The sequence below is a fragment of the Typha angustifolia genome, chromosome 7 (genome assembly GCF_048772165.1).
Source record: "Typha angustifolia cultivar Huaian chromosome 7, ASM4877216v1, whole genome shotgun sequence".
Taxonomy (NCBI): domain Eukaryota; kingdom Viridiplantae; phylum Streptophyta; class Magnoliopsida; order Poales; family Typhaceae; genus Typha; species Typha angustifolia.
Window position 1 is genome coordinate 9,993,872 of NC_133245.1, and position 12,483 is coordinate 10,006,354.

At 35.9% G+C, this 12,483-nt stretch overlaps 1 protein-coding gene across 1 annotated transcript; it reads left to right on the forward strand.

Moving 5' to 3' along the window:
* Positions 1 to 7,033: 7,033 nt before the first annotated feature.
* Positions 7,034 to 12,154, forward strand: LOC140763146 (amino acid permease 4-like). Its single transcript, XM_073101211.1, has 8 exons — positions 7,034 to 7,167; positions 7,274 to 7,409; positions 7,887 to 8,120; positions 8,217 to 8,310; positions 8,583 to 8,797; positions 9,481 to 9,638; positions 10,710 to 10,937; positions 11,503 to 12,154. The coding sequence occupies exons 1-8, from the start codon at positions 7,120 to 7,122 to the stop codon at positions 11,926 to 11,928; spliced, it is 1,539 nt and encodes a 512-aa protein (XP_072957312.1). The 5' UTR covers positions 7,034 to 7,119; the 3' UTR covers positions 11,929 to 12,154.
* The last annotated feature ends 329 nt before the right edge of the window (positions 12,155 to 12,483 follow it).

Consider the following 12,483-nt stretch of genomic DNA (forward strand, 5'->3'; position numbering starts at 1 on the left):
TATTACATTAGTTATTTATTTTCATTAAAATAAATTTTCTGTAGGTTGCGTTCGAACGCAGTTGGGGGCACGTTTGAACGCCTTTGCGAATGCCTGCATTAGATTCGCAAAAATAGAGAACGTGAAATGCGCATTCGAACACGGTCCAGTGCATTCGAACACCGCGTTCGAACGTTTGCATCAAATTCGCATCGACAAATAACGCTTTTTGTGTGTTCAAGCGCGTTCGAACACGATCGGCATGAGTCTACTAGAATTAGAGTTAATAATTATATTTTGGCTTATTGGCTAGCCTCTATAAAGGTATGGATGATAGCCAAAATCATTATGCCTCTCTATCTTCTCTCTAGTCTCTCTATTCTAATCTTCCTCCTCCCTCTTCACCAACCTTAGCAAGGTCTCTCCTAACTTTTAATCTCCTTCATTTGTCGAGTTCTCCCTCTTCCTTGGGATCTCAACCACTTCTTTCCCTTTGTCTTTATCTCTTAAACAACATCAACCATCCACCCTCATCTCCATTATCATCCATAACCCTAATATGCACTCCACCCGTCACCATCACCATCATCCGCACTATATCGTGTTTTTGTCCTAGTTGCAGTTTGAATCTATGAAGGGCTAAATACGAAAAACGTAGATCAGAAAGTTACGGATCGATCCCACTTGGTTTCATAATTTTCTGACTACAGGAGAATATTTGGTGAATATTTTTCCTCAATTGCACAGACTGCTTCTTGCAATAAATTCAGATCTTGAAGAAATCGTTCTGTAATCTATCAAGAAACAAAGGCTCTTGGTCCTCCAGTCGGCCACCTCTTCGATGGTGAGTCTCCTCCGGTTACTGCATTGCAAACCCTCCCCCTTGATTAGGGGTGCCCAACATGGACGACATTGCAAAGATGATGGCTTAGCAATGGGTCCATTCCTAAGCCTCGGCTAGTGGACCCCCTTGCTAGGGCTTCCATGTGGGTCACTCTCTCTTACGAAGCCAAGGACAAGCTCTATGATAGACACCCCTTTGTTTGGTGATTCAAAGGTGTCTTCCTACTCCAACGATCTATATGAGTCCAATGATCTTTGAGGCGAAAGCTAGGTCTACCGTGAATCTTTAAGGCTTGAGGTTCAATGATACGACCGACAAATGGATTTGGAGATATGATAGATTCGAGATGAAGGACAAATCTATTAGAACATATGGTGGAAACGGGAGAGCTGAGTGGGGTGGTGGTGATTGGCTTAAGATGAAGTTATCAGGGTGGCAATGGTGATAATGGTAGCCTGGTAGGTCGGTAGTAGTGTGAAGGAGCGAGGAGGGAGAAGGTGGATCGTCACCTAGGGGCAGGTGGCATTGGCTAGTCGAACGGGAAAGGACCTAGGTTTGCCTAGGGTGGTTGAACAAGGTGGGAGAAAAGAATGAAAAAGAAAAAGATTGGAAGATAGAAGACGATTCAATAATTCCAGTTTGGCTAACCAAGTGCACAACATAATTTTATAAGTGGCTCCATAGCTTACCTAGATTTGGCATTAGGCTCGAGTCCGACTACCCAACATAAACAAAAATAATTAAAGAAAACACATAGACCTGGGATCCTTGCTGTCGAGCGTTCGAACACCAAGAAGACCATTCAAACGCGGAAGGCTATTCGAATAGCTTTAACCCATTTCTTCTCTTGGGAATTAGAGTTCAAATGCCTATAAGGCTATTCAAACACATTAAATCCCATTTTGCTGGTGGGGCAAGCAAATCAAGATGATAATTAATTAGCTACTCTTAATGAAGAAAAATGAATATTGATCTTGGTTGATAATTAAGGATGCTCGCAACAGCCTTTTATAGGTAGCTATCCTAATTGATTCAGCTAATCTAACTGGACCGACTCAATTGGTCCCAACCAATAAACTAAGAATCCATGTGCAAAAATAAAAATGCAATAAAGGAAGATAACTAGGCCTAAAGCCCCTATGAACTTATCATTCTAGTGTGTCGGTGGGGTTGGATGCTGACTTGGACTCACGCCATTACAATTTTTATTTCAATAAGATTCATTATTCTTTATGATGGAATTTATCAAACTATCTTAATTCATAATTCAAAGGGTATATAATGAGTATAGTTTGATATTTTCTATCTTCGATTAAACTTTATGATAAAACTATCAAATTATCACTTAATTCATAATTCATGTGGATAAGTTATGAATAATTTGATATTCGATCCAAATTAATTATTAAAATATAATAACAATCCATGTGGGATAAATTTTATTATATTTAAATAATTAATAACAATTAATGTCTAAAATTACTTTATGTGTGTAATTTCATTTAATTAGTGATGTTGTGCTTATTCTCTAATTAAATAAACTCAGATAAATCACTTAGACATCATTGTTTTTTTATGCTGAAAATTTCAAACTTTTATGAGAATTCTTCTATATTGCATATTTTGAAAGCTATATAGCATGCAGATATTACCTAATTTCAAGTTTTCAAACATATAAACTCATCCCAAAATTGCATGTATTAATTTTGAACATAAATAATCAATTTATGCAATACTTAATGATCATAATCAATCAATTTGCACAATTTAGTTCACCCTAAAATTACACATATTATTCTAAACATAAATAAATAACATATGTAAGCAAATTAAAATAATGCTTAAGAATTATTCTGCAAAACTGTCCACAATATAATTTAAATATGTATATAAAAACTCTCATTTTTTCTAAGTTGAATTTAGGCTGTCCACAAATTCAATGTTTAGCCTAAATTCAAGTTAGATCACATCATGGGGATATTGGACTTGATAAGTTGAGTCTATTTATCTTTTAGTTTATTCATGTTTATCTCTTAGTTAAGACAAGTCTTAGTTAAGTCATGTAAGCCCTTAAAGCAAGTCTTAATTAAGTCATATAAGTCTTAATTAAGTTATTTAAGCATTTAAGGCAAATCCTAGTTCGAGTTAGTTTTGAATTAGCCTCTATATATATGTAGAGTGCAATCCAAATTGAGTTTAGGATAAATAAAGAAGTGAAGGATTATCACATTGCCTCTATCTCTCAATTTTGTCCTCCCTAGCCTTCCTCATGTTCTCTCAAGCCAGGTCAATGCCCTTCTCTCTTAAAGGCTGAAGCTTCTCCTCTCTCCTCGTTCGCTAATCCTCCTAGTTCATAAGACCAACCCACTCCTCCCTTCTCTTCCATTCAAATGCATTGATCTACATATTCATCACCACAACCATCCACCCTCCATCTCCATCACCATCTACAAGTCGATCCACCATTGCTACCCTCTAAACTGCAGTCACCACCACACCCTCCACGAACACCATTGTCGGTCTTCCATCCAGATCAGACTAAGATCTAATATGAATCTAAAAAGGGCTTGAATACCAATGATCGAGGAGTTACAAAGCGAATTCATCTAGTATCATAATTTTTCAACAACTTAAAAATATTTGACAAATATTCTCTCCCAACTGTATGGAAAAGCGATTCTACAACTAGCCTAGATCTATCCTCGAAGTCGGGTTCGCACTAAGGCAAAGACTAATTGAGCTTTGATACCAAATGTAAGTACAAATACAATTCAAAAAATAGAAAAAAAAAAAGAACTCTATAAAGGAATTAAAAATTAAAAATCCTAAAGATCATGATACTCCGGCCATTTTGTTCAAACTCACATCTCACACTCTTTGATTTTTCTCACATTAGCTTTAGCTCTTCTAAGCTCTTAAACACCCTAAATTGATGGTGTAGATTTTCTAAATTAAATGATTAAGTTTAGAGATCAAATCCACTATATATAGTCTAGCTCCCATCAAGCTTCATTACTATGAACCAATATGTTACCATATTTATCTCAATCAAAAATGTTTATCTCAATCATTAAGAAAATATTTTAATCATTACGACCTTTTGATATAACAAATAAAGACATGAACCATAATAAATTGAGTTTAAGAAAAACTGTTACACATGTGCCCCATTAACCAACTAAGCATTATTATCCCATTGGCTAAAATATAGTATAGAGTCGTTTGGACGCTATATGTGTGTATGCATGTGTAGAGTGTCTCAAGTCTCAAGTCTTATGGTGTAAAGAGTTCAAGCAATCAGAGAAAAGCTTCATCTAGCTTGTTAAACTCTATTTTCTTGTCTATTTTGTGGTCTATTTGTGAGGTAATTTCCAACATGAGCTTCCATGATATCCAGCTATCTCACTCCTAGTACACAAATTTTTTCTAGTGGCTTATGTACACTGCCTCTGGATTTGGGCATTAATTGATTTGAGCCACTAATTGGGTCAGAAAGTGGAAGTGATCCATCTGTCTCTGAATGCTCAGGCACCGCCATGAAGTGGCTCACTAAGAAGCCTAGACAGGCATAGTTGGTTCAGAATTCTGGATAGAGTTGATGTACCAAAAGTTAGGAGGAGATGTTGGCCATTAACAGGGGGGAAAAGATTCTCTTAATCGTAATAGGGCGTTGGGTCGATATATCCCTGGAAGACGGCGACTTCTAGAGCCGACTCTACCTCCAGAAAAAGAGAGAGAGAGAGAGAGATATACTTTTGTGCTGGGTGACGCGTACGAGCATAAGCAACAGGAGGTGGGGGGGTTTATTTGGCACACTAACGTAAACGTCGTTATCTTTGTCTCTCCCCACTACGCCACGCCTCCTCAGATATTTCCACCTTGGCTCCGGTGGTTCTTCAGTTTGGTACAACTGTAGCTTTGGTTTATCTTTTAGGATCTTCTCGACCAATAAAAAAATTATTACATAGTTGCCACTGAAAACTTTTATAATATCGTAATCGTCAATTAGAATTATTTATCTTTAAATTCCAATATTATTGTTCTCACTCCCTCTACAACCTGAGTTGAAAGAAAAGATATGTAGCTAGATTTACGTAACAAGGAGAAGGAACTACTGGGATTGAATTATTCATCTGTGAGAAAATCTGAGTAAGCGTCTCAAAGATGGAGGCTTATAACTGACCATGTATCATCAAAGTATTGTGTATGATCAACGTGAGGATTATAAGTCGTTTGATTTGACTATATCCTATTAGTAATTAGTTTGTGATAGACGACGTAAATCTTGTTATTTTTATTTATTGTGTGTTTGCATGTTTTGGGAGCTTCAAGTTATGACTATTGTTTCTAAACATTGCATCTAAAGTGCTAGTTCTCTTGATAGATTTTGTAGTATTTTCCACCTGGAGAGCTAAATGTTGTAAGTAGTTTAGCCAATAGTACATAATAGAGACACTTGCCCAGATTCTTCCTAATGAATTAGTCAAATCCTAACTAAGGATGTAAACGAGCTGAGCTTGATCGAGCTTGTGAAATTTTAAGCCTAGATTTGTGATCAAGCTCGAATCTGAGCATGAGCTTAAACGAGCTGCACAATTAGTAATTTCAAATTCTATCAATTTAAGTTTTTTTTTTAACCTAAGAAAATTTGAATTAATTTAGACTTGAATCAAATTTGAAATAAAGCCTAATTCAACTATAAAGAAATAGCAATTGAGCAATTAGATCAAAAGATCTAATAATTCATGTTATATATATATATATATATATATATATATATATATATATATATATTTATATATTTATTTATTTATTTATTTATTTATTTATTTATTTATATATATATGGAGCCTTATCGAGTTATCGATTATGCCTAGCTCGATTATTTTGACAGCCCTAATTTCAATAGTGCCCTTACCTTAGTGTGTGGACCTATCTATAGACTTTCTCTCCAACTTAGCTTGTGGTGGTGATAAGAGCAACATATTACTCCCCAAAGGTCATCATCTTAAAAGCGCCAATATGATGAACCTTTGCATATAGGGATTGATCTCTCTCCACATCTCCTCTTGGAAGCTTTCAATATTTTCTTTGTGGTGAGAGAAACACCAATGCCCTAAGGAGCTTTTATGTAGAATGAGAGATCCTACATGATCGGTGTGATTTTGATTCTTTATTAAAAGCTTCCACTCTACATTTGCTCGATACTACCGGTCAAAAGTGGCTACACCGTTCAACATGTCGATGAGGGAGTATTAGGGTCTTCAATTCCACTACTCAATTAGTCTTCAAATCAGCTTTGAACTGTGGTGATGGGCACAGGGTTCCTCACTATCGGTCGGTAAACAGGTCAAACACTAGATCTACCATTCGACCATTGGAGATTGTCATTGGACTATCCTCTACAAAACAACTGTTATAATGAAGAACTTTGGATTTTGAATTTTGGATTTTGAATTATGATTTCTCAAACTTCACTCTAGTGATCTAGTTGAAGATTTCCGTAACCATAAATATATTAACTAAAAATATACATATGATCTAGAGTGTGTTTTGTGAACGTGATCTTGCAACTATAAAATAGCACTAACACAATGTAAAAGATTAAGATTATGACAACTGCATAGTGAATGCTCATGGTTTTATATATATCTAATAACATTCCTCTTAAACCTTATTGTTTTTCTTTTATATATGGATTCATTATAATATTTCTGCCCTCTTATGTTAATACCAAGTCTATTATTTCCTTATTGCATTTAAAAGTTCATTAATTGAAAAGACCATTTCCTGAAGTATTTACTTTCTCTAATTTTTATTAGCATTACTAATATGTCTGCACGTCCTAGAAATTCAAGAAAATAATCAAGTAACTAAAAATTATTTTGCAAGTCTAGCATTATATATCGATAATTATTCTTTTCAAGTCAAATGCTAAATATATGTATTAATTTGATTTTATATATCATGCCCTAAGGTCATGCTGATCTATTGAACTTATATAACAAATTTTTGTCATTCCATCTTTTATTGGAGATCAAATCTCAAAGAACGGAAGGGCATTTTAAGCAACAAAAAATTGACGGCATGAGGCACGTCCACCTTTTTTTTTCCCACTGGAGAAAAGGCTAAGGAAACATCCGATATAATAGTCCCCACGCACTCAACCCTCGGTCACTCTCCTTATAAAATTAAGTCCCGTTTCTCTTTTAGTAACATACCTCGATATTCTTCTCCCTCTTAGTTTATAGTAGTATTATACCTCCCTAAATTAAGCTGCTTCGATATACTAGACAATGTTGCCCAGGAGCCGAACACTTCCATCCAGGATTCATGACAGCGTCGTAATTAATTTACTTACAGATAGATATATATATATACATAATTAATTAGTATTTTTTGGTAAGTTTTTTTGGAGATTAATTTTATTCATCTTTTCTGATGACGTAGATGGATGAGAATCGTGATATGAGATCGTATCTGCAAGTAGAGAGCCAACCGAAGCCGGTACTTGCGGATGCTGAAGCTGTCAATCCTCCGGTATACTCTAAATGCTTTGACGACGATGGACGCCTTAAAAGAACAGGTGATTGGCTTTCTTGCACACAGGGGATTATCATCTCTCTCCCTCTCTCTCTTTCTCTCTCTCTTCCTAAAGGCAACTCACTTAGTCTATAAGATTAGTTTGCATTCAAGATGAAGAAACTAAACATACATCAACTAGTTATTTCTTCACTCAAAATTAATTTATATACTGAAAGAGGGGCCTAACTTGGCAACCAACTGCCTTCCTCTTTATTACCAAATGCATAAATAGGACCACCACTGCAGTGGTAAGAGCATACTCACTTGTGAGCGCAAATTTGAGTTCTCCTATGTGTGCTTGCTTTAGTCCATTTGTAGCTAATTTTTTGTCTAACTTATATATCAAGAACAACTAACTCTTATATTTAGCTTATAATTAACCTGCATGCTCTCAGTCAATAAAAGAATTACATGCAAATAATTAATTCTCTTTATTTCCGCCTTAATTGCCACTTAATCTAACATATAACTTTGACAGGTACTGTTTGGACTGCCAGTTCACACATAATCACAGCAGTTATAGGTTCAGGAGTCCTCTCACTTGCATGGGCCATTGGACAACTGGGCTGGATCGCAGGGCCGGCCGTCATGATCCTGTTCGCCTTCGTCATCTACTACACCTCCAGCCTCCTAGCTGACTGTTACCGGTCCGGCGATCCGGCTACCGGCAGAAGAAATTATACGTACATGGATGCTGTGAGGACCAACTTAGGTAAGGGATAGTTATTAATTTGCTCTCTTCAATTAAGTGGTAGGTAAGTGATACTTTTGTGATGGTGAGATGGATTAATTAGTAATGATTGTGTAGGTGGACCAAAAGTTAAAGTCTGTGGAGCCATTCAGTATGTGAACTTATTTGGTGTAGCTATTGGCTACACAATTGCTGCTTCAATCAGCATGATGTGAGTTTTACTTAAAATTTGTATAATAGCATATTGATAACAATAAGAAGGCATCGAGAAGGACTAAAACTCAGATGTCTAATCTATATATGCATCGAGAAGAGCTACACTCAAAATTCATTATCTAATCGAACGTCTACGGATTCATAATCTATAATAAAGTAAAAAGAAAAATATTAATACAGCGGTCTGATATGCAAAAAGAAGTGTTCCTAAACTCTAATGAAAGATTATGACCACCATAAATAATGGTATTAATTGCTTGAATGCAGGGCAATAAAGAGGTCAAATTGTTTCCATGCAAGCGGAGGCAAAGATCCATGTCACATGTCAAGCAACATGTATATGATCATCTTTGGGATTACGGAAATATTATTCTCCCAGATCCCAGACTTTGATCAAGTCTGGTGGCTTTCCATCGTCGCCGCCGTAATGTCCTTCACCTACTCTACCGTTGGCCTTAGCTTGGGCATCGCCAAAGTAGCAGGTATTCTTCCTTCTTCTTTTTTTCTTATAACGAATTTGAAAGCATGGGCTCAAAATAGAAATATTGGGTGGTGTTCTAAAGTTAAGAGATGGAAATATAATAATGCATTTATTCATCAATAGCAAGGAGTACCTTCACTTTATGGAAGTGGTAGGACATGCTCAGTGCTTGAAAGCCCAAAGTTCATGTTGCAGCAAAGTAGTAGTAGACATAATATATATATATATGGGCCCAACAGAAGGAATGTTAGTTAGATTTAGCACTACCATTCCCCGCCCAACTAGAGCATAACAATAAAAGTTCCCCTTTTAAGAGAGAGATGTGAATGTCTCAATCAAATAGTATTGTGAATAGTATTGTTATAATTCGAACCAAGATATTTCATAACAATGTAAGCATTTTAACTATTTGAGCATTATTTCATTGGCTATCTTATGCTTCTTTCTTTACGGCATATTAAAGTTCACTTATATGAATGCACTAATATATGTAAAGAAAAGTATTGTTTACAGAAAAATTATAAATACCACCTAAAATTTAGCAATATTAAAATAAAACTCTCTTTTTATTATTTACAAATTAAAGCCCTACTTTGCTATAAAAATAAAAATAAAATACTAAGCCACACTTCTTTGATGATACGACTTCAACCTATCAATACAATCTCATTCTTGAGGTTGCAGACAATGGAAGTTTCAAGGGCAGCCTCATGGGTATCAGCATTGGTATAGTAACCAAGCAAGGGACAGTGACTCCCATGCAGAAGCTGTGGAGGAGCCTCCAAGCTCTTGGGGATATTGCCTTTGCCTACTCCTACTCCATCATCCTTATTGAGATCCAGGTACTCCCCTAGAAGAAAATCATAGCCATTTTTCCAGCTAATCAATAGATTAGATTGTAATTATTGTATTATTATTCGATCTTCGTGTTTTACTTTTATTAAATAATCTTAACAAATTAATAGTTACTAAGGTGACAAATACTTATTAATAATAACTAAAAATACCTTTATTTGTTTGAAGTTTAAAGCGAAATATACTTATCACTAAACATTTTTCTTACCAAAAGCAAAATAAAATGTTCTTTTCTCGTACTATGATATTGTTTCATTATAGAGGTTTAGAAATATATTAAGCAATTTGTACAAAATGGTCTTTTGTTAATCTAGGTTCAGTTTTAACTATGGTTAGTTAGATTTAACCAAACGGTGGCATTTTTTAAAGTGTTCCTAATTTTGGTGAATATTTTTAAAAAATATAATGGTTAATAATATTTTGAAAGCTCTGGATGATAATTATGTAAAAATATTTTAAATTTAACACAATAGTTGCTTAAGAAGTAGAGAAAATTCTATTACTTTAAAAACTAAAAGATTAAACTACCGCTCAACAAACTTGTCATGAGGACTAGTTTAACTTACATATGGATATTATTGTCATCATTGATAGATAGCTAATTTAATTTAGAAAAGTTAATCAAAAACACTCTATATTTTGTTTTTATTATCATTCACACCTTATTTTATTAATATTTATTAATCAATTCCTGGATTATGAATTTACTCCTTAAAAAACCACTCCGAGTTAAAATTAACCTGGCAGCAGGGAATGGAATATTTTGTTATTTTCAACAATAAAAAATATAAATACCTTAATTACTCTTCATTTACACTAAAATCTTCCCTTCCATACATTATCTTCTTCCCAAAGGCACGATGTCTTTGATCAATTTCCTTTTAATTTATCTATAATTGTAACTTCCATTAAGGCTTTTAACGCAATAAAAACTAAACATAACAATAAATATATGGTAGAGTGTTGATACTCATGAGAGCAAAATATAGTGTCTCTTGAACTTAAATTTGCATTCCTATCAAAATACTTAGCTAGACTAATCCATTCACACTTTTTAGGATACAATAAAATCCCCACCAGCGGAGAACAAGACCATGAAGAAGGCCACCATACTGAGCATTGCAGTCACCACAACCTTCTACCTCCTCTGCGGGTGCATGGGCTATGCCGCCTTCGGCGACGACGCGCCGGGCAACCTGCTCACTGGCTTTGGATTCTTCAACCCTTACTGGCTTCTTGACATAGCCAATCTCGCCATTGTTGTTCACCTTGTTGGAGCCTATCAGGTACTCCTAAGGACCATGCATGTATATGCTGGAATATAGATTAATTCCATGTATCCACAGCGATGGTAGTCCGGTACATTTAAGACAAAATTGTCAGGCTCCCCATTTGCTTTTCTTCTTTTTTTTTTTGGTTGTTGTTGTTGTTGAGAAAACCATCAATTTGTTTAGTTACACGAAATGAATGTAGAAATCTTTAAGGTCTTTCTTTAGGAGGTGAAGAAAAAGTATAAGTTTAACTTTTGGGATTCTTTTACAATGATCGGAACTGAAAACCTTTATAATATCATAATTAATTGTCATTATATTTTTTAAAATATTATAATTGCTATCGAAATCGTCGGCCTTTGAGAATTACCATTGTGGTTAATTTTTTAAAAACTATTCCTAACAGGTGATTGTTAATGTTAAAAAATATATTTAAGTTTAGAGTGTGAAATATCTATCAACCGGTATTTAAGTTTAAGAGTAAGGTAGTCTTTTTCGTTATAGAAGTTTAGTTTGATTTAATAACATTCTTTTACCATGCAAGTTGGAAACACACCACCGTAAACAAAATCGCATGCAGGTCTACTGCCAGCCTCTGTTCGCGTTCGTAGAGAAATGGAGCACCCACAAGTGGCCCAAGAGCGACTTCATCACCCACGACTACGAGGTTGCCATTCCCCTCCTCGGCACCTACAAGCTCAACCTCTTCCGACTAATCTGGCGCACAGCCTTCGTCGTTCTCACCACCGTCGTTTCCATGCTCATGCCATTCTTCAACGACATCGTCGGCATCCTCGGCGCCTTCGGCTTCTGGCCGCTCACCGTCTACTTCCCCGTCGAGATGTACATCGCCCAGAAGAAGATCAAGAAATGGACGAGCAGGTGGCTCGCCCTTCAGATGCTTAGTCTGACGTGTCTTATCGTGTCATTGGCCGCCGCGTGTGGGTCCGTCGTCGGAGTGATATTGGACCTTAAGTCCTACCGGCCGTTCAAGTCTACCTACTGATGGTGGTGGTGGTGTGAGAAGTAAGGTTAATTTTATAAGAGGAGTGCTATTTTCAGCTTGTTAGTTGATAGATATATGGTCAATTTTAGGACTTTGAGATGTATGGAATAATTAAGGCCTTCAAGAAAAGGTATGTGCAGTGGGCCTTATATATGCTTTGACGTTGTAACTTGTAAAAGAATATATTCTTCATAATGTGTCTCCCGGCCTGTGGGTTGTCAAAATTCAAGGTTGATGGGGTATGGCAAACTAAATTTATATAGTGCAAATTAACTATTGCGACTCAAATTAAGAAGCCTATAATATGAATGAATCTTAGGTACTCTAATTAGAAGTCCATGAGGAAAGTCTCCACGGTTCGATTTAAGTCATAAGAAATGTCTGCCCAAGTGGAGCTCTGCTAGAGTTTTTGCAAACAAAATTTCCTCCTCTCCCTTGAGACACCACCATCTCCGGCCTCCTCCCACTCCCCTAGCCACTTTGGCTCGAACTAGGGAGAGTGTTTTTTTTTGTTCTCTCCTCCAATGTGAGGTTTCCCCTCCCTCTTTTCTTCTC